General features: G+C 36.9%; 1 protein-coding gene across 1 annotated transcript in view; it reads left to right on the plus strand.

Moving 5' to 3' along the window:
* Nucleotides 1-24,746, plus strand: part of LOC136984953 (phospholipid-transporting ATPase ABCA3-like) — a 113,666-nt gene that overhangs the window by 70,552 nt on the left and 18,368 nt on the right. The window contains exons 16-18 of the mRNA XM_067282101.1: nucleotides 3,455-3,580; nucleotides 9,875-10,108; nucleotides 15,534-16,036. Coding sequence (XP_067138202.1) covers nucleotides 3,455-3,580; nucleotides 9,875-10,108; nucleotides 15,534-16,036 — 863 coding nt within the window. The remainder of the gene's footprint in view (nucleotides 1-3,454; nucleotides 3,581-9,874; nucleotides 10,109-15,533; nucleotides 16,037-24,746) is intronic.

Here is a 24,746-nt window from a genome sequence, read left to right on the forward strand (position 1 = left end):
CCGATGCCAGGCCAAATGGCATGCATTGAAAGGAGTATCAGTCCCATGGAGTATTCACTGTTAGCAGGTTGGCAGTACATGGTGTAATGGGCAATTGCCAAAATCCCTTTTGGGCATCTAGCAGGATAAAGTAGTATGCAGTAGTTATGCGTGCTGCTGTCTTCCACAATTTTGAGTGGAAAATGATGTCTTTTGATGGCATTAATGTCTGACAGATCCATGCACAAGTGGATCCTGCCCTCTTTGTGCACTATCACTAATGGACTCTCTGCTGATATCATGGTATCAGGTGGATGATGGATTTGAGAACCTTTAGCTTGACCATATTGTCCAGCTCCTTCTTGACTTCTGCACGAATTGCATATTGCACAGTGGATGCACACAAAGAATTATTGCATTGTCTATTAATTCCATGTCGTACACGAAATCTCTGATACAGCCACTACCTCTAAAAATATTATCTGGCACTGCAACTTCAGGTTCAACAATTTCTACTCGGCGTACGAGATTGAGCTTTTCACAGGTAGCAACGGAGATTTGCCTTCCACGATTATAAACTTTATTCTTGCACTATGACCTTCTACAACACAACTAGCAACACATTCACTTAGCACTGGCATACAGCAGTGCCACTAGCTGTTTGAGCGCCCGTGTGCAATACTGATTATGCCGCCCCTGTTTAACTATGACTACCTATGCTGAGCTTGCCAGCAATACCAATTTGCCACCCCTGGACGTGCCGCCCGCAGGCGGTGCATGCCTTGCATGCCTGCTTACGGCAGGCCTGCTGGCATATAGATGTTGAAGGAACGAATACGATGTACAACACTAGGGGTTATTTTTAGCTTAAGGCATTGAACTAAGGAAAATGGCACAATGTCACCATCTGCTCCCGTATCCAACTTGAACACTGCGGAAATGCCACTGGAAAATCTGATGGGAACACTCCACGATTGGGAAGCATCTGGCACGTCAGTTGGGCCTGGAGCACCTCTGACATGGACAGACAGTCACACTCACATTTTCTGTCCGACTCCTCAGGGAGCTGCACTTTACAAGTCTGCTGTGACCTTTGCCATCTAGAAGGACAATTTCTAGCATAGAGACCCTTTTTTGAACACTGACGGCAGTGGACTTTAAATGCTGGACACTTTTGATACTCATGCGACATACTACATCACCAGCACAAACACTGCAGCATTACTTGCCTGAGTTTGTTGATGAATCCCTGAGTTGCTGGGATCATCTTGTTCTTTGCAAATTTTAGCAAATTAAAGTCACTGTTCACCATTTCCATTCTAGGCTGCATCTCTCGTAGCTGAATGGAAGCTGATTTGCTGGCTCTACATATTTGAATTGCACGATTCAACGTAAGTGTAGGTTCTCTGAGCAATTGTTCTCTAATCATATTGGAGCATATGCCCTGCACCATTTTATCTCTTAACAGACTGTCCTCTTGTATACTGAAATTACATTTTTGAATTTTTGTTCTGAAACTGGTCAAAAATTTATCAAACAATTAACCTTCAGACTGCATGTGTCTGTTGAATAACCAACGGGTATAAGTTTCGTTGGCTTGGGAAGAAAAATAGGCATCAAACTTTTGAAGGATGATCATTGGATCATTTTTCTCATCCTCTGTGACGAAAAAGTATTAAAGATGACTGTTGTGTCTTGTCCAATGACCGCCATGAGAACTGCTGCCTGAACATTAGGCAGTTTTGAAGATAGCTAGGTAGCCATAGCAAACCATTCATAATGCTGTTTCCACAGCTTCCACGTGATACACATGTTACCATCGGTCATGACTAGATCTGCTGGGGCTTTCAGTGGTGCTCTATCCATGTTAGGCATAGCGTACGATTCGATATTGGACAGTAGAAATTGCAAGTAGATCAATCAGCACATAATGTTTTATTCTGACACCATGTAACATTTGATTATGCCGACATGTTTAATAATAGGTCGAGTATTATTAGTGACTGAATATACTTTATTGCTTATAACACAAAGAACAACATACAAGCAGGAATCACCAGCACAAGGTCTCGTACAAAAGTGGTTCTGGCAGGAAGGTAGACAAGGGATATATTCCACGTGCAGTAGACCAGACTAAGCGCCAATTATCAGCAGTCAGGCAACCTGTCTAACCAACACACGTGACACTGTCACCAACGGTTCCCCGAGGGGTCAACAGCACCATCAATCTTTCATTATGTAACAGGAAAAATATTTATAAACATCACTGTGGCACAATCAATGTGTTGTACATACCAATCTCATATAATATTTAACAATAACTTCAATCATTGATTCCAACACAATGGACTCAAAATATTGATCTTTCAGTGGAGATTTTTGGTTTTGGGAACAAAAAAGAGTCTGCTGGTGCTAGAATTTGTTAATAAGGAAGACAGCATTTACCACTCAACAGTGCAATGGAGACCATTCTGATTAGTAGATTAATTCTGGCAATCTGATGATATTATGCTTCAATGTTATATTTAAATATTTAAAATACCTATTTAAATAATTTATTAATTAAATAAATAATGCAAAATTATATTAATAAATACAAGGCTTATTTTCATTCTATTTTAAATTGTCAAGCACACAATAACTGTTGTTTCAAAGTTAATGGTTGACCTTTTTCCACTTAAATATTTAATTCTGTATCCAATTCAACTTAAAATAAGTTATGTATGAATCCAAATTTATAAAATCTGTATTGAATGTAAAACTGTTGATCTGAATATAATTTGAAATAGTTATTTTGATCTTGAATTATTCTGTTTTTTTTTGTAATTATTGAAATGAATAAATCTAAAATATAGACAAGAAATTTATTCTTAATCAAATTTCTCGGAGACAACAGAAGATGAAAGAGAAAGTTGCAATAAACACCTGTTACTGCACATATCTAGGTTATTGATATAAAAATAAGTTTATGATCTTTGTCTAAACCAAGATCTATAATAAATTGTCCCTGTAACAATGTAGTTTTTTGTGATCTAAGGTTTTAATAAATCTTAAACTATGGTTGAAGTCTAATAACCATTTCTGCAATTCACCCTTTAGATTTTTTAAACTCTTTCTGCTCTATAGACACTAAGAAGGCCTGTTTTGGCAAGTCATCATCAGTTTGGCAGGCCCACAATGGGGCATTCAGATGGGAGATGGGGTCCAATATATCTGGATAGACCCAGACCAAAAAATGTCTTGGTTTTTTGACCCCCAGAGTGGTAGGCTGCCACTCTAATTACTCAGCCATCCTGCTATCTAACCACTCTTTAGAATTTGTAACATTTGTTGTTACAATCTTAAACATATTAATTGATAAATTTAAAAATATTTGAAAAAGATGATTTAGTGTAATGTTCATAAATTGATGCATGTTTTTGTATATAATAATCAATTTAATTTTTAACAATTAATTCATTTTTTATATTTTTAGGTTTCATGCTTATAATTTTGTTATTATATGGTTGGGCATCAATTCCCTTTACTTACTTAATATCATATTTGTCAAAAAGTGTATTCACCACTTTTATTATAAGCATTATATTTAATCTGTTTACTGGTAAGTATAAAGCATAAATTTTATCATTTATATATAATGTATACTGCATAAACATTTGATGAAAATATTTTTAATATAACATAATGATAAAATTTGATTTAAACATTTGGCTGAACAACAACTTAAAATTATTATTATTATATTGGTTTAGTGAGTTATACTCGGTTGACACCGGTTGCTATGTACTATGCTGGACCAGAGTCAAGGCATAATAACCAAAACAAGACAAAAATTAAATAAGTGTGTCAGTGTGTGTGTCTGTATTCAGGAATTTTCTAACAATATGACATGTATTCAATATAATGGCCTTCTGTAGTGTGATGTATGTGTTTCTATTCAATTTGTAATGTTTCCAGGCTTTTGTGTAGTGTGTGTGGTATGACACGTGTAGAGAAGAGAATGACAGGTACAATAAGCACCCTACCCATCCTCTACAGGTGCCTTAGGGGTCATCCATAAATCACGTAAGGTATTTTGCTATGGGTGGGGGTCAAGGATTTCTTACGATTTCTTACTCGGGAGGGGGGTAATAGATCTCGTCTTACGTAATATTCTTATTCTTAGAACAATCGAAACCATAGAAATCTTTACGAAATCCCTCAAAGGAAACTGTATTAACAGCAGAGACGCAGACTTGCTCTCCTCTGCATGGCAGTCACTGCTTGATAACCCCCTTAATTAAATAGGCCAATCCACTCTCACCATGTTCCTTTCATTCTTTCGTGCAGTTTCTAAATTTATCTAGTTTCTTTTTCCGCTTTTAACAATTCTCATATCTTCAACAATCTTTCATGCAGCTTGGTTATTCTTAAAATATTTTTTCCAATGTCAGTTTCGTTTAAACCTTCTTAGCTATGATGTCTCTTGTAAGAGAAAACCTTCATAAACAATGACGTCATGTAAATATTTGCTAACTGACATTCCGACCGACCTCAGTGCACCTGAAGAAGGCCTTCCAAAATGGCCGAAAACGTTTGTGCTTATTAATTTAATTGCTAGAAACAATGTGTAAGGTTTTTTGTGTCATTGATTTTAAATAGTTCTAGCTTTGAGTGCAGAGATTATTAACATGGCACTGCCGGCCAAGCTATACAGAAAGAACATCTTAGCTTTAACAAGACTCAGAAAAAAATTTAATTTCCTATGGGACTGTCGATCCACAAAATCAGTTTACCGACAGGCTGCTCCTCCCTGCTCCCAAAGGTCAAGTTTGTCTGCCTTAGAAAAGCAATTCGAAACACCAGGAAGTTGTTATATGCTAGCTTGCACCAACTTATCAACCTCAAAAACACTCTTTTTAACAACGACCCAGTCCTCCTGTCAAATGGCAACTCCAGAGTCATAAACCTGTAAGAGCAAGTTCAGCAGTCATTACGCAGGAAATACGCCAAAAAAATGTGTTGGACCATGAAAAACAAGCTGGAATGTCCCTTCATTTGCTGGGACAATATTAAACCTCCAGAAGAGTTAGTTCAAGCCTTCAGATTTGGACCTATGTTTTCTCCAAAACCTCTGAAGATCTCAACCTATACTATCATTCCAAATATTGAGAAACTGCTCTTACCTGTAAAAGCTCAGCATAAGGATTTTTTTAGGTGGACTACAGCTCTCAGCAGAAGAATTAAAGAAGTTGACAACAGAGACAAGGATTTTTGGACAAGCATAGGTAAAAGTAGGATATGGCTACAGGCTAACGATATCACTCTTACTAGGGCAGATAAAAGCAGAAACGTTGTTCTTATGAAAAAGCATACATACGTTCAGCTACTCGAGGAATACATCAGCTCTGCGGAATGCCAAAAAATTGAAGAAGGATTTTTAGACAAACTCCATAATAGGGTTGCTAGGTTTACCTGTTCACCTCTAGCTTAAACGCCTATGTGTAGGAAATGCAATGATGCAGTCACCTGAGGTACCAAGGCTTTTTGGCTATGCTAAAACCCATAAACCAGGCAAACAAATGTGGCCGATCATGGACAAATCAAGATCCCCAACACCCCCCTTGAGAAAGGTTTGCATGAGCTCCTCGGAACTTATTTGAAAGAGTATAGCTACACCATTTCGAACGCTGGTGAACTCGTCGCTAAATTACAGGACATTGCCTTAACTGATCAAGAATTTATCACAGTTCTGGATTTTGAAGCTATGTATTCTTTCATTAAATTGGAACCGTGCTTCTGTGCCCTTAGAGACTTCCTCTTCCAAGCTGTTTCGCCCGGACCTAAGCACCACAAGCAGATTTTGGAGCTGGCCCACCTAGTGTGCTACACCTTCTTTTTCACCTTCAACCAGCAAATCTACTTTCAAAGAAGAGGGGTCCCAATGGGTAGCCCCCTATCTGGAGACCTCTGTGAATTAGTGGTTAGAAAATTAGATAGCAAAGTCCTACAATCCTTCAACGCAGAAATCATACTCTACACGCGGTATGTTGATGATATTCTTATTATTTCGAGATCCAAACCAGACGTTGATAGGCTGCTGCAGACTGTTGATAACAATCTGTTTGGGAAAAAGTTTGTAAGTTAAAGATAGATCAGCAGGATGATAAGATGGCCCATTTCTTTGATCTCAATATTTCCCTGAATTGCAGTTGTATAACCACTAATGTATTCCATAAGCATAATTTTCAACCTTTCTTCATCCCCTCAACCTCGAACGACCCCTTTACCTATAAAATATCCGCTTACATGGCTTTGATTTGTAGAGCCTTTACCCATTGCTCTAACATTAATGATGTGCTTCGTGAAATCTAACACATCGCCATAGCCCACGGTTACAACGGTAGATTTATAGATATGCTAGCCCAAAAAGTACATAGCTGTTAATTCCCATCCTCTTAACCAGCAAAGTAAACAATTTGTTGTTGATTCTTATTTTTATTTTTTGATTTCGTTGAGTGGTGGAGCTTTAATTTGGTGGTTTCTATTAAGAATGCTCATTGTACTAACGCCATCAAGTGTGACATGACAGTTTCTGCCTGGTTATACATGCTCAGTAAGTAGTTGAGCAGTAGCAAACGTTAAATCTCTAAGTGGTGATGAGTGTTCAAGTTTTTAATGCTTTAGGGACAAAGAACTAGATTTTATCACTTTAGTATAACACTTTTATTTAACACATGTCTTCTTTTACACACAAAGGAAAAAAGGGGTCAGCTACAACAAAGGGTTCTGTTTTTATACATAGAACCAGAGCGCCATCTGTGGGGAAATACCCACAACACAAATAGCAGAATTAAAGAACATTAAAATTACCTAGATCACAACAGTAACAATGATGATAATAACAGTAGCAACAACAACAACAATAATAATTATCCCCTCTTTTTTACTATCTTAACAATGAGAACCTGCATTTAATACTAGGAAAATAATCTTATTCTACCAGTTTTACTGCTCAACTATTGTTGATTCCACTTTTGCATAGCATTGTCATAAATATAATTTTTAAAGCTGCTGCGTGAGAGGGATGTGAGTGTAGTCCAAGTCAGTGCCTGTTAGCCGAGTATATGACTTAGCCTCAAAGTCAGCTTTTTCATTTCCTAATATACCAGTATGGCCACAAACAAACATAAAAGTTATCTTATTTACAAGATTTTTAATATGGTGCTGGATTTTATTGCTATTGCAATTGAGATTTAATAGAGCTTTTAGGACAGACTAAGAATCACTGTAAACGTTGATAGACAGAGTTTTGTTTGGTAGTGAAGTGGCCCACTGAACAGCTTGGTAGACAGCATCTTCTTCAGCTTGATATGTGTACCTTCTAACATATTTTGGGCAAAATATGTCAGTTTGGAGATACTTGAGCAGACATGAAGGAGGCTTTTGGACCCATCTGTGTAGATATTAATATCTACATGGTTATCCATGGAGGAAGCAGATGACACCAAATGTACCCTGGGGATAACCTTGTTTACATGGTGATGATCAGAGATAGGGCAATTGCAATATGATAGCATTTGAACAGTTTTAGATAGGAGTAGAGACTGTTGTTGAGCCTTTGATGTTTGTAGTTCTGATGCAGTAGTTTAGAACCTTTTCTACTATACATAGTGGCAAAGGAAGGAGCTCTGCTAGAATCAGAGAGGCATTAGTAGAAACAGTCCTGCAGCACATTGAAATTCTGATGACAAACTGTCTTTGAAGAGAGAATAATTTACTTACTACTGAATTTTTACTAGTTACATGATCCCAGCTAGAGGCCACGTAAAGTAGCATTGGTGGTATTGCCCCATTATATACAGTTTTATAAGCTTTATGATTTAGTCTCCCGGTGCACCTAGCACATTTTATCAGCATGTAGTTTATTTTCTCGGCCTTAGCCAAGATGTAACCAATATGGCAATGGAATGTGGCTTCTATTCTCTCTTGATTTATTTTGTATGAAGTTTCTGTTTACATGTGCATTAGCTGGTCAATCTGTCAAAGTTTTTGGATCTTTTTGTGGAAATTAAATATATCCCACTAACCTTATAAAGCTTTGCAAAATTCAGCTTAACACAAACGTTTTTAGTCCCCTTAGGACCTTCTTCAGGTGGAATTCAAGTAGAGAAAATCTTTCCGTTCTAAATTCGATTTCGGATGTGTTCCATGTGTTCATCTCTACTCGAATTCTGCCCGAAGAAGGTCCTAAGGGGATCGAAAACATTTGTGTTAAACTGAATTTTGCAAAGCTTTATAAAGTTAGTGGGATATATTTGTTATTGCTTTGTTTCTTAAAATGGATTTTAGTGAAAATTAAAATTAATATAAAAATGAATATTATGATGTTGATTAATGATGATAATAAAAAGATTGTTAATAATTAAAAAATTAAGTTCTTAAAATAAATTGTTCATTTGATTTTATTAAATTTTTATATTTTTAAATTTGTTCACATAGTCTTTTATAAATAATAGTACAGGTATACCTCGAGTTACGTCATTCTCGATTATACGTTGTTTGTCCAAAAAGTATATGGAAAAATAAAAATCAAGTTTAAATCATTTTATTCGACTTTACATCCATCCGCCACAAATATTGAAGTTGTAATATCACTAGAACTTTTGCACTGGACTGTACATTTACAGTAAATGTTAATATAATCATCATAAATCCTAGAGAATGAAACATGAAAACATCTGTGTTTCTGTGTTGTCATCTTATTTAGTAGTCTTTAAGTGCTCATTATTGGCGTTTTCCACCGTAGTTTTGACTTACGTTGTAACTACACAAGTAAATTCGACTTGTGTTGCCTCTCCTGGAAACAATTACCAACGTAAGGCGAAGTATACCTGTACATATTAATTAACTAATTAATAATTATATATTTTGGACCTAAGGTTTTTAGGGCTTCATTAAAAGAATTTATTTTTGTTAAAATCTTGCTATAAAATTATGCCTAAATATTACATAAGATAGGGAAGGACAGGGATGATCAAAGAAAATATTACAGTTTCTTACACAAGGGTGGGTGGGGGTCTAGAATGGCCAAAATCGTCCTTATGTAATTTATGGACGGCCCCTTATTTCCTGAGCAAGTTCTGTGTTCTTGCTGATTTTTTCACAATTTAATCACTTGAGTAGATTTTGAAACATTGATATCGCTGGGCACCATTTTCTTAATGAAGTAAACTAACTCTTTTTTTCATGAACTTTGTTAGAGTTTCGTTCGAAATGTTATCACCACAGCGCATGTGCACTGAGCGAGACTATTACTTTTTGACAAATTTGTTATTAACGTGTTTAACTCATTTGACTTTACAAACTTAGTGTCAATTTTATTGCAACAGAGTTTATTTACTCCAATAAAATGATTTATTCTTAGAATAAAATAATTAATATGTAGTAATTTTAATCTAAATATGGTATTTCTGTCATTAGAGTACACAATTTTTTATGAGAACATTAGTGCACATGTGTGTACAGTACATGCACAGTAGATCCAATAAAGGTCCTACCCTGGAGTTCTATAAATCTGGTCACCATAACTAAAGGCTCATTTAAATTGTACCATTGATCCACAGGAAATTTTCCTTTGCTTTGATGTTGTAATTACTTATCACCATTGTCATTACTTTCATATTAATAAAGTTTTATTCAATTTAAATGCCTTCTTCTTGATGTTTAACTTTTTTCAGTATATTTTTTAGTTATAAGAATTGATTCTGTAAAATGTTTGCATTTCAACACAATGTTAACAAGAAATGTTTTTTGTAATATTTCTGCAAATTTTTGTTTATAGGCTATATAAATAAATTTGTAATATATAACTGCTATAATCTTTCTTACAATTTTTTTTGTTATATCTTTAAAGGAACATTATTTGGTGCCATGGCTCTTGTGTTTCATTGGAGAGATGCTACTGTTACTCAACCAGGTCTAAAAATAGCATATAAAATATTTAAACTATTTCCTGTTTTCTCATCGAGTTTAATTTTATCTGATATTCATGAAATAGTTATGAATAATATATTATGTGAAAATTTCGAAGAAGGTTATAAAATTTGTAATAAAATAAACAAGACACAGTACTTTCGTTGTTGTTCAAGTAAGTAAACCATATCTGAATGATTTTAATATTTATTTAAATTATAAATTATAAAAATTTTTAACATATATTAAAATTTTTATAACTTTCAATTACTATATAGACAGTTTTTTTCAACCTTTGTTTGTTTTATGTTTCATTAAGTTATGGCGTTAACACAACACTTAAGCGATCTGCCTAGGGGGAATGGGGGAATGTCTTCCAGGAGGTCTGTTTAAGGGTAGCTGGCCCCTATTTAGCATTACAAACATGGAGAAAACCTGGAAAACTCCATGTGGCCAGCTTGTCCGAGCACGGAGTAAACCCACGACCAAACTCCCAGTGTTCAGGGATGGAAATCGCTTGGCCACTGATGGGCCTTTTTTTAACCTCCAATGGTTCATAAAACAAAGACAAGTGTAAATAACAAAATGAATTTATTACCAAAAGTTAGGTACAAACATGGTTACTTCTTGACATAATCACCGTAAAGATTGAGGCATTTGTCATATCTGTGGACAAGCTTTTCCATCCCCTTTTCATAAAATGTTGCCGCCAGTGAATTGAGATGGCCTTAATGTTGTTTTGAAGATCATCATTAGTCTGGAACCTCTCCCCCCTAGCCATGTTTTCAGTTCATGAAAGAGGTGGAAGTCTTCACACATTAAAGGTATGTGAAGACTTCCACCCAGCTTGGAACTTTTTAAACACCCAGTGTATAGCCATGATTTAGTGCCGAACGACTTCCACTCTTTCTTGAACTGAAAATGTGGCTGAGGGCAAAAGTTTGAGACTAATGACAATCTTCAAAACAACATTAAGGCCCATCTCAAGTCACTGGCGGCAATATTCTATGAAGAGGGGATTGCAAAGCTTGTCCACAGATATGACAAATGCCCCAATCTTCATGGTGATTATGTTGAAAAGTAACCATGTTTGTACCTAACTTTTGGTAATAAATTTTTTTTTATTTACACTTGTCTTTATTTTATGGACCATCAGAGGTTGGAAAAAACCGCTCTCATATTAATTACTAAAATATGTAATTACCAAAAACCAGCATGAATTAGATTTAATTAATCAAAAAACAGACATTTTCCTCCATAATAACAGAGGAAAATATTTGTTTTTCATTTAGTTAAATCTAATTTATGCTGGTTGTCATATTTACATATTTTATTGCTTTATACCAGTAGTTTCATGGAGATTAATATTGACTTCTGCTAATTATCACTGAGTTCAGCGTTAACACAAAACTTTCCTTTATATCGCAAATACTTTCGACGAAATTAAGCTCGTCGTCTTCAGGCAAAAAAAGAACAACAAATTCGAAGAAATGGCACGTGCAGAGTGTTCCAAACGGAAAACGGAAGAATTTCTTTGGCAATTTTTAAAAAACTTTTTAACGTTCGGTAACTCTGCCGGTTCGGAAGATCTTAAATCTGCGCGACTGGCGGCGCATGCATTGAGGAGCGAACGTGCTAACTGTGCGACTCTCGGCGCATTTGGTTGTTTAGACGCTGGTACAAAGTGACCCATATTTTGGGCAAGTCCCAGGGTGGGACTTGCCTGAAATATGGGTCACTTTGTACCAGCGTCTAAACAACCAAATGCGCCGAGAGTCGCACAGTTAGCACGTTCGCTCCTCAATGCATGCGCCGCCAGTCGCGCAGATTTAAGATCTTCCGAACCGGCAGAGTTACCGAACGTTAAAAAGTTTTTTAAAAATTGCCAAAGAAATTCTTCCGTTTTCCGTTTGGAACACTCTGCACGTGCCATTTCTTCGAATTTGTTGTTCTTTTTTTTGCCTGAAGACGACGAGCTTAATTTCGTCGAAAGTATTTGCAATATAAAGGAAAGTTTTGTGTTAACGCTGAACTCAGTGATAATTAGCAGAAGTCTATACAATTTTGGCGTGAGTTTTCTTATTTATCTCTTACTTTAGATTAATATTAATTATTGAGAATATTTAACCATATTGCTTTGAGAAATACTAATTTTGTTACACATTTGTTCAAATAATAATTAAATTTTTCATTTTCTAGCATAAAATTAATACTAAAATTGAATTAATGCCTTATAATTTTTTTTTATTGACTCAAACTTTAATTCAGTGACAAAATTGAATTTCACATTCAAATTAGATTTAGAATGCTATCAATATATCTTTTGGAATAACTAATAATTTAAAACTTGGTACAATGAAAAAAATTGGAATAATACAATAATCTTTAAGCTGTATCTTAGTGACAAAATTTGATTATTTATTTATTTATTTATTTTCTTATTTAAGCATACTAGATACACCCCATGATGTGGGGATAAAAAAGATTCATGCCTCAAAGGACTTTTATATAAATAATTATTAATTTATGGAAATACTTCCACTTCAAATTGAAATGAAAACAATTAATAAAAGTAAAAACACTTTAAAAAAGCTATCAGTAGTTATACTTGATGATGATTTAATTGTTTGAATTAATAAATGATTTAAATATAGTTGGAAAGTTTTTAAACAAATAAATAGTATATATTATCAATCACATACCTGGAACCTGTTACTGATGTGGGTGATACAACAGATAAATATATCGAAAACGTTTTCGAACAATAATAGTTCTTCCTCAAGTGATACAAAAAACAAGCGATGGAATGTAGAACAAGATAGAACATGAGTATTTAAAATTAGAATCGAATCTACGTCTTGTGTAAGAACGCTGTGTTGGACATGTGCATTCATGCGGGTAATTGGTGATTAAAGATTGGTGTCTATGAGGGCCTGCCAGGCGACGGACAAATTCAGCTCCTCTTTGTAATTTATGCAGGTGGTGGAGCGGCTAGCTTTATAAACCGAAATAGCCTCCAAGCATCTCAGGTGTTCAGGGAGAGGCGAAGTGATGATGATCCTCTCTTGGTTGAAGGTGGCCTCGATGTCAGGGTCAGTCGCATAAACCACAAGAGTCGTATTGTTCCTCCCATGCCGAACGTCTGCCAAGTGCTCACGTATTCTAACCCTCTAACTCCCAAGGAGCGTTTGGTGGAACCAATGTAAATAAGGTGCCTATCACACCTGTATTTCAGCACACCTGATTATGTTCTATAACCACCTGATTACATCGTGGAAGTGCTGAAATATGGACTGTCCTTCACTCTTTCCCCTCCTAGAGCCGGAGCTTTGAGCCTCATTCCCAATTTGGAAAACCTACTAAAGGGCCTGCCCGATACCCAAAAAGAATATTATAGATGGATGGCCACGCTTAGAATTAAAAAATCTAAAGAACCTTCTGAGGTGGCAGAACTGAGAAAAAAAATACAGCATACCACTAAGTGGATGAGGCTCAACGACATCACTATGGTCAGAGCTGATAAATTTAAATCATTGGTCATTATGAAATGTGCCACGTATGAGCAAAGATTAAGAAAATATGTTAATCTAACACAGTGTGATAGAGTGGACGAAGACCTAGTTGACAAACTACAGTCCAGGGTCAAGAGATTAGCCATTCCAGGTTAATTAAATGCCTGGAGTTGGGTAACATAGTTGTTGATCACCCTGACTCTCCCAGGCTCTTTGCTTTTGCCAAGACCCATAAACAAGGACAGCAGCTATGGCCTGTTGTGGATAAAGCTAGGGCTCTCACCTGTAAACTGGAGAATGGTGCCCACTCCTTAATATCCCCCCACCTTGGAGGGTACTGTCACTAACTGAAAGAATCTCATATCCATCCTGAAGGATCTCACCACCACAATTCATCACTGTCTTGGACTTTAAATCTTTATACCCCTCAGTGAAGCTTCCCCCAGCTTTCTGCGCTTTCAGACCTTCTCTTCGGTATTGTTGGGGATCACACCTTGCACCAATAGATACTTGAGATGGCTGACCTGATATGCTATAATTCGTTTTTACTGTTCAATGGAACTGTATACATGCAAAAAAGGGGGGTCCCCATGGAGAGCCCTGTATCTGGGGACTTATGCGAAATGGTCATCAGACAGTTGGAGCACAGGATCCTGCCATGGTTTCTTCCAAACATCATTTTATATAAAAGGTACATCGACGACATCATCATCCTATGGAAAAATGTACCGGACATGACGGCATTTGTGGAATCAATTAATGACAACCCATATGGCTTAACCATGGAAATCGAACAGGCTAACGACACAGAGGTCCACTTCTTAGACCTAAACATCAAAATCGAAGGGTCAATGGTCCACACCTCATTCTACCGTAAACCGGGTACCCTTTACATCCCTGTTGGGTCATGTGATCCATTCCAGTACAAGACTGCTGCATTTAACACTTTAATTAGGAGAGCATTTTCATATTCCTCCACTCCGCAAGCTCTAGCTACCGAATTGGCATATATTAAATGCATAGCAACCAACCATGGGTACCCTAATCTGATCTGTAGGTTGATTGATTGTTACCACTGCTCTGGGTGTGGATGGCGGACACCCGCAGTGACAATTGACTAGAAGATGAAACATGTGTCCCTATCACATTTAATCCATACATTAAATTGTTACATATGGAGATCACCAACAAACGCCGCTTCTGGATCGTGTACAGGAGATGTCTGACCATCTTGGACATCCTCCACAACGGGAAAGACGCTCCCAATCAGAACAGACTCCCGGGTGTTTAATCCATCCCTCTTAAGGACCACAGGTGTGATAGGCACCTTATTTACATCGGTTCCACCAAATGTTCCTTGGGAGTTAGAATATGTGAGCACTCAGCAGACGTTCAACATAGGAGGAACAATACGGCTCTTGCGGTTTATGCGACTGACCCTGACATCGAGGCCACCTTCAACCAAGCGAGGATTATCATCACTTCGCCTCTCCCTGAACACCTGAGATGCTTGGAGGCTATTTCGGTTTATAAAGCTAGCCGCTCCACCACCTGCATAAATTACAAAGAGGAGCTGAATTTGTCCGTCGCCTGGCAGGCCCTCATAGACACCAATCTTTAATCACCAACTACCCACATGAATGCACATGTCCAACACAGCGTTCTTACACAAGACGTAGATTCGATTCTAATTTTAAATATTCATGTTCTATTTTGTTCTACATTCCATCGCTTGTTTTTTGTATCACTTGAGGAAGAACTATTATTGTTTGAAAACATTTGCAATATATTTATCTGTCATATCACCCATACCAGTAACAGGTTCCAGGTACGTGATTGATTTCATCTGTGTTCTTTGAATGAAGAAGTATATGTTATACTTTATTTTTCTATTATTTTTGATTTTATTTCTAATGTTAATTTTTATTTAAATCCTTTCACTTTATTTTCATTTTGAGAGATTAAATTATGAACTCTGTAGACAATAAATTTTTTTAACATTTCAATATATTTCATGCTAGAATTTTAAAAGTTATATTAATTTAATAAAATTTCAATATATTAAAGTAAAGTTTATTTATTTTGCAGGAAAAGTTTGTGAGAATGGGTGTTTGACACGAAATGTTGATTGGAATAGAGACTTACCAGAATTTGCTTTACCTTTGTTTATTGAAGGAGTGATATTTTTCATAACACTAATTTTTATAGAAATAGCTTTATCTAAATTGTTACATGAATGTATCAAAATATTTACTAGTATAAAGAAATCAAAAGAAAGAGAAAGTGATAATATTTCTCTTCATAAGGACATTGATATATTAAATGAGGAATCCCAGGTGAGAGCACTTTATTGGGAGCACGAAATTAATAATGAAGTCTTAATAGTAAAAGATTTAACAAAAAATTATTTTGGTTCTGGCTGCACTGTCAAAGAATTAACTTTTTCTGTACATAAAAATGAATGCTTTGGTTTGCTTGGATTAAATGGGGCTGGAAAAACAACTGTATTTCGGATGCTGGTTGGTGATCTGATACCTGATTCTGGTGATTTCTATAACGACAGAGGAGGTCTTCGAAAAAACAAAAATAAGGTGATTTGATTTAATATACAGCAAATTATATTGAATTAAATTTCAGACGATTATCATTTTGAATTTAATAAAAGAAAAAATTAGAAAGAATATATACTTTGCAACAACAGTTATATATAAAATAAACAATACTTTTTCAGCATTATTATTCTTTAATGATAGTAAAAATAACACTATAGCAATAACAAAAACTGAGTACTTTCAATATTGCTTTGATGTCTTCTTCAGGCAATGTAGAATATGTGGATTCTACATTGTCACTACAATAGTGTTAATTTCATTATTGTTAAAGTGCTATTTTTATTATCATTAAAGGATTTTAATCCCAAAAGACAGTATTGTTTATTTTATATTTATATATTTGATAGAATTTTGTGCATGAAAATATAAATATGGAAAAAACTCTGCAAACATAAGTAAATATAAAATATAATACATGGCTGATGGCGGCGGCAGCCTACAAAGAAAGGTCGCCTCCGTATTTGTGGAAATGTGGACTTGTCAACTGGTAGTGAACGACAGACGAATAAACGAAAAGCAAAGTAATTTGTTAAACGTTGTTTTTATATATTTGTACAAGAATCTGCAAACATAGTTAAATTATTTTTCTTGGAGCAAAAATTTTAAGAAATGTTTACTGCCTTTTGGTTATATATCTTCTGTCTTTTGTCCAGTTCATCTCAAGCTAAATTTTAATTTGTTTTCAATTTTGGAATCTATCATATAAAGAATAGACTACTGAACACTGAACATTGAAAAATACTACAAGCTTAAGAAAATGGACAATAACAGAATTTATCCAGATTTATTGAAAATACAAGTCCTAAAGATAATTATTGAACTATGAGATAACTGAGGAATGAATGTCATAGTAAGTTTGTCCAGCAATGTTGAAAGCAACACAGAATCAAAAGCCTGCTTGATATTGACATGTATGACATAAGTTAGTTTATTTTAGCTTCTATGTTATCAATGATAATAGATTGTAATTATAGTAGATGTAGAATGGCAGTTTAAACTACATTGTTGGAAATGAAATTATTTGAACAAATAGAGAAATATTGTATAATCAAATAAACTGTATGAAACTCTCATGTGGTGGCAAGATCATAAAACAGAAGTTTGGGAGCATCAAAGCAAATACATTTGTTGATTATGATGCCATTCTTGGAATCGACTTTCTGCGAAAGTGCAAAGTGATATGCAAATCTATATATATAATCGAGACGAGTTGATAACAACAACAACAACAACAACTCCTCTCCTGTGGTCACCACCTGGTCGTGGTGGGAGAGCCCAGTAATTTTACTGATCCATAGGGCAATGCAGGCTGGAGCACAAGCTCCTGGTAGGGACACCCATGCCAGTAAGGTCTATGGGGAGAAATGAAGCTAAGAGTGACCACACACCCACATTCTGTGGAGATACATATTATGGTAGTAACCAGATCTAAATGTGATACCGGCTCGGACGTCGCCCGGGTTAACAAGGTCCGCGTTCGTGGGTTAGGCAGAGGCTCACGTTCGAAAAATAGGCCACAGTCTCCCTTGGTTACCGGTGGCGAAAGCAGCACCGGCCCAAGCATGGCTACTGCAATGCCCTCAACAGATGTGAGGAACCAACCCAGCCTTGGTGTTTCTGTGGCAATGCATCCACAGACCACAAAGGCTGGAAAACCACGCCAATGGATGAAATGGACAGTAGAAATGAACGAGTTTATCATCCGTACTTATTACACGATCACAAAACTTGAAACAAACATGACAGCATACAGACAACAACTACACCATAAATTCACACAACAATATCCTCACCTCACTGTCACTGAACAAAGGGTTGTTGATCAAAAAAGAACAATTATACACAACAACCTTATTCCACAAACAACACTTGAACTTATCAAACAACAGGTTGCTGATCAAATACATCAACAGACAGAAACATCTAACATTAATGAAGATCATGTAACCTGTCAGGATAATCCAGCAACAAGCATTGATAATAACACACATACAACAATTACCACTAATGATACTACAGACACTTCCTCATCCATCACTGATAACATAGACATGGATTTAGTTAATACGCTCTCACTTATATTTCAGGAAACACTCACTAAATATACAGGCACAGATCCCACACAACGACCACGAATACCAAAAATCAACACGTCAAAGGAAGTAGGAAAAACACTAAATTATGTAAACACTCACTTAATACCACACTACATTCATTCAATTTCTACACTCGCAGACATTCATACATTAGTTTATGCTGGGGCAGTCACAGTAGTGACACACCATGGACTGAAAGTACAGTCACAGACAAATACACAGAAAACACAATACTATCACAAGCCTGCCTGGCAGAGAAGAATAGAAATACAAATAAATGACATTAGACAGCAATTAGGCAGGCTGACACAATACACTAAAAGCAACATAACACCCAAATTAAGGAAACAGCTCAAAAACATTTTCAAGAAAATAAAAACACATACAAAACATGAACATCACAACACACACATTACAGAATACATTGATACACTAAAACAAAAACTTGCTGCCAAAGCACATAGACTCAAACGATACAAAACATGTACACTACGAAAACAACAAAATAAATTATTTACAAACAATGAAAAACTCTTTTACAGACAAATTAATAACAAAGCAAACACTGATACACAGCACAGTGGCACACCAACAGAAGAAGAACTCACAACATATTGGTCTTCTCTTTGGTCCAGTGCTGTCACGCACAATGCTGAAGCAGGCTGGATTGAGGAGGAGAACAGAAACTTACACAACATACCAACTATGCCCTGTGTTGAAATAAGCATACATGATTTCCAATACACTGTTAACAGAACACACAACTGGAAGACACCTGGTGTAGACAACATTCACAATTTCTGGTACAAAAAGTTTACATCACTGCACCAGGAACTAGCTAAACACCTAACACACATCATCATCAATCCACAAGACATGCCAAATTTTCTTACTCAGGGCATCACCTACATGAAACCTAAAAACAACAATACCACAGACCCCACACAATACAGACCAATTACATGTCTTCCAACACTCTACAAATTATTGACATCCTGTATCGCAAACAAAATATACAAACATGTTGAAGAACACGACATTCTAACGGAACAACAAAAAGGTTGCCGTAGAAATCACAAGGGATGCAAAGAACAGTTACTCATAGATTCAGTCATTCTACGGCAAGCACACAAACAACACAGAAACATACACATGGCATATATAGACTACAGAAAAGCATTCGACAGTGTTCCACACAGTTGGCTGCTACATATTCTACACATGTACAAAATACATCCATCACTCATTACATTCTTCCAAAACACTATGCAGCACTGGAGAACAACACTACATCTCAGGGTTCATAACACTTCCATACAAACAAACCAAATCTTTATTAGGCGAGGAATTTTTCAAGGAGATTCCTTGAGTCCTCTCTGGTTCTGCTTAGCCTTGAATCCATTATCCAACATGTTAAACAACACACAATATGGCTACAATATCAGGCATGAAAAAACAACACAGTATACACTGTCACATCTCATGTACATGGATGACATAAAACTTTATGCATCCACACAAAAACAACTTCATCAACTCCTACAAATCACACATTCATACACCAAGGACATACAAATGGAATTTGGCCTAGATAAATGCAAAACACTTCACATAGAAAAAGGAATCCTGAAGAAAGAAGATTTTGCACTTGGAAATGGAGACATTATTGAATCCATGGAAGAGGGCGAGTTCTACAAGTATTTAGGATTCCAACAGGCCAAACTAACAGAACATGCACAAATAAAGCAAAGATTAATTAAAGAATACCAAAGTAGGTTAAATGCTATTCTCAGAACACAGTTAAATGCAAAACACACAGTTAAAGCAATAAACACATATGTCATCCCAGTACTCACATATTCTTTTGGAGTTATACATTGGACTCACACAGATCTTGAGCAACTCCAAAGGAAAACAAGAACAACACTTACTAAGCATAAACAACATCATCCTAAATCCGCCACAGAAAGATTAACCCTTCCACGTAAAGATGGCGGACGTGGCCTGATTGACATAGTTAACCTTCACTACAAACAAATACAGTCACTGCGAGAGTTTTTCTACAAAAAACAAGAAATATCACAATTACATAAAGCAGTAACTCTAGCAGACTCGAATAACACACCATTAAACTTACACTCACATCATATGGACACAACACAACATATAAAAAGCATAGACACCATTAAGCAATCGTGGGCTCGAAAGGCACTCCATGGCAGGCATCCTTATGATCTGGCCCATGATTTTGTTGACAAAACTGCATCAAACAGCTGGTTAGCTCGGGGATGCCTCTTTGGGGAGACGGAAGGATTCATGATTGCCATACAGGATCAGGTCATAAATACTAAAAACTACAGAAAACACATACTCAAAGATGCAACACTCACAAATGACACATGCAGAAAATGTCACATCATGCCAGAAACTATACAACACATCACCTCTGGTTGCAAGCTCTTGGCACAAACAGATTATTTACACAGACATAATCAAGTAGCAAATATAATACACCAAGAGCTTGCAAGGAAACACAAATTAGTAGACATCCACGAACCATATTACAAATACATTCCACAGACAGTATTGGAAAACAACACGCACAAAATGTACTACGACAGAGCCATAATCACAGATAAAACAATTTACCACAACAGACCAGACATCACACTCATTGACAAACACAATAAAATCACATACATTATAGACATATCCATTCCAAACACTCACAATATACAAAACGCATGCACTGAAAAAATTAGCAAGTACACAGAACTCGCCCAGGAAATAAGGCATCTGTGGAGGATGGATAGGGTGCTTATTGTACCTGTTGTTCTCTCTTCTACAGGCGTCATACCACACACACTACACAAAAGCCTGGGCACATTACAATTGAATAGAAACACATACGTCACACTACAGAAGGCCACTATATTGAATACATGTCATATTGTGAGAAAATTCCTGAATACAGACACACACACTGATACACTTCTTTAATTTCTGTTTTGGTTACTATGCCTTGACTTTGGTCCGGCATAGTACACAGCCACCGGTGTTAACCGAGTATATCTCACTTAACCCAACACAATAATAATAATAATCAGCGCAGAGCCCAAACGGTTAGGAGTTGAAAGTTGAAATTTGGTACACAGTTAGGGTACATCACGAAAACGCACACTAAGAAGGGATTTTTCGAAATTCTTCTCCACGGGGAGAGGGACAGGATTAAAGCTTTTATATACATTATCGAGACGTGCCTAAACGGTTAGGAGTTGAAATTTGGTACGCAGTTAGGGTATTTCACGAGAACGCACACTAAGAAGGGATTTTTCGAAATTCCTTTCCACGGGGGGAGGGACAGGATTAAGTCTTAACACTTCCATCAACAATGGAAGTGTTAAGTAACAATGGAAGTGTTAAGTAACAATGGAAGTGTGAAGCAACAATGGAAGTATGAAGTAATAATGGTAATGTCAACAATGGAAGTGTTAACAATGGAAGTGTTACGTAACAATGGAAATGTTAAGAGCCCAAACGGTTAAGAGTAGAAAGTTGAAATTTGGTACATAGTTACGGTACGTCACAAAAACGCACACTAAGGCCGCGACTCCACTTAGCCGTCAAAGGCCGTAAAACCCCTCACCGTAAAAGCTTTTAATCACGTGGCCATAGATATTTTACGCCTGAGCAGGTCGTAAAATATCATGGTCACGTGATTAAAAGCTTTTACGGTGAGGGGTTTTACAGCCCTTTTACGGCTAGTGGAGTCGCGGCCTAAGAAGGGATTTTTTCGAAATTTCTCGCCCACGGGGAGAGGGACAGGATTAAGGCTTAACACTTCAATCAACAATGGAAGTGTTAAGTAACAATGGAGAACAAGAGAAGGCGATGTGCAAGATTTACGGGCGCTGGAGGGAAAAAAAGTAATATGTTAGAACATATTCGATTTTCAAATTTAAACAGATTAATTCGGTTTTTCTCGACTTTTCTTCTTTAGAACATTCGATGAAAATCGAACGATATAATCAGAACACGTCGTGAAAATCGAACAATATTACAATATTCGATTTTCAAATTCGACCTTTTATTAATAATATTTAGTTTGTTGATGAAATTACTCTTTTTCTTCTGTGACTATAACGTAATAATCTTAATCTTCGCTATCATTACTTTTGCCCGAGCAACGCCGGGCCTATCTGCTAGTTGTTATATAAAATCAGCACATGGACACAGGAAGACAAAAGTAACGAGTGTACGCTCACAGTGATGAGTCATGCCACAAGTACAGTTCCAAAGGGAATAAAGGTGGATCATATCCTTCCTCCCCACCAAAGTAAAATGTTTAACTTGATACATACCTTCTCTTCTTGCTTCTCCTCAAAGCTTGAAAATCTAACAGGAACATCAAAATTTTGCCATGATATCGAGTTATCTGAGTCTAGACCGATAAACACTCGGCAATATAGGATACCCCACATTATGCTTCCCAAGTTGAAAGAGAAAATAAACTCTTACTTGGAGGCTGGATTCATAGAAGAGAGTAATTCTCCTTGGAACTCTCCCATACACATTGTAAACAAAGACGATGGAGACATTAGATTTACGTTGGACTTACGACGGATAAATGACGTAACCATTCGTCAGGACTTCCCTATGATGAGGGTTAATGATATTCTGACACAATTCAGAGGAAGTAAGGTGTTTTCAGTCCTTGATTTGAGCTCGGGGTACTTTCAGATCCCCATCAAGAAGGAGAAAAGGGAGGTTTTTGCTTTCTCCACGCCCTGGGGGAAATATCAACTGTGTCGCATGCCCCAGGGCAGAAAAAACAGTGGTTGTTACTTCCAGAGTGTGATGAATTGCGTCTTGGCTCATTTCATAGGACATTCGTGCTTTGTATTCCAAGACAACGTTGTCCTATTCTCTAGCAACTTAGACGAACATATATCACTCATCCATAAAGTTATGGAGGCTATAGATAAGGCAGAACTAAAATTAAATCCAGAGAAGTGTAAATTTTGTATCCTTGAGATAAGATACCTAGGCCACATCATAAACGGAAAGGGAATCAAACCTCAACCAGAGAACGTCAAAGCGATAACGGACGTACCAGCGCCATCTTGCACAAAGGACGTTAGAGCATTCCTCGGAATGGTCAATTATTACCGACCATTTATTCAAAATCTCGCCCATATAGTACAGCCCTTAACCGACTTAACTAAAAAGGGAGCGAAATTCGATTGGAATTATAAATGTGAAAAGAGTTTTAAGAGAATTAAAGAAATGTTAGTTAACACCCAAACGTTGGGACATCCTGATTTTGGGAGCGAATTCCTTTTGAGTACCGATGCCAGCGAGGGATGCATAGGGGCAGTGTTGAACCAGAGGGTGGGGGAGAATGAACATGTCAGCCCAATAGGATTTTATAGTAAGAAGCTGCAAGGGAACGAGAGGATGTATTCGACTGTGGAAAAAGAATGTCTGGCCATCGTCCTAGCATTACGTCATTTTAGATATCTTGTACTCGGACGCCCAGTGATTGTTTATTCCGATCATAAACCACTAGTATTTCTACAACATATGCAGAATCACAACCGACGCCTAATGCGATGGGCCATGGAATTGAGCGAATATGATCTAACTTTGGCTCATGTAAAAGGAAAAGAGAACGTGGTTGTGGATTTTCTTTCAAGGGTTCACAGTGATGTGATTACAAATAATGTGACATCGAATCAGTCTAGACCTATGGAAGAGATTGACAAACTCATAATAGAGTCTCAGGACACCGATAAAATTTTCGGTCCAATTAAACGTAAAATTCTTGGGATAGAGAGACCAAACGACACAGTGGATATGCCTATAAAGAATTTCGATATTATTGACAGTGAACTTGTGACAAATAACCAAGTAGATGATGACTGTCGAATGATTAGAAGATGCGTTGGTGAAAGTGCAGTCAATCAAATTATTTCGACACATCATTGTCACCCCCTTGCTGGTCACATGGGAATCGCCAAAACATTTGCTGCAGTTAAACGCTGTTTCTACTTTTTGAAGATGTGGAAAAGGATAGAGGAATTCATTAGTGTGTGCAAGATGTGCCAGCATTATAATCGTCACAAAGGAAAAGCCCCGTCCAGGATTTTAAAACAGCGTGGCGCCCCACAGTTGAAGTCTCTGTTGATCTTATAGGACCACTCCCAGTAACGGAACGATCAAACCACTATATACTTGTATTCATTGATTTATTCTCAAGATATGCTGAAGCCGTGGCCATCCCCTCCCAAGATGCAAACACAATCACCGAGGCATTCTTTTGCAATTTCGTCTGCCGATTCGGGTGCCTGACCATACTAATATTGGATCGAGGACTGAATTTGACATCTAGTACGATGGAGAAAGTGTGCCGAACGTTAGAGGTCAAACGAAGAGTGACGACCGCATACCGTCCCACATCTAATGGCCTCATCGAACGGTTTAATAAAACAATTGTTGAAATTATCGCCCGCATATCAGATGGGAATAATCGTAATTGGGATACCACCTCTCAGCAGCCATGTTCGTGTATAGAAATGCTGTAAATTCAGCCA

Source organism: Centruroides vittatus, unplaced genomic scaffold (assembly GCF_030686945.1).
Source record: "Centruroides vittatus isolate TY-2023 unplaced genomic scaffold, ASM3068694v2 contig_941, whole genome shotgun sequence".
NCBI classification, from domain to species: Eukaryota; Metazoa; Arthropoda; class Arachnida; order Scorpiones; family Buthidae; genus Centruroides; species Centruroides vittatus.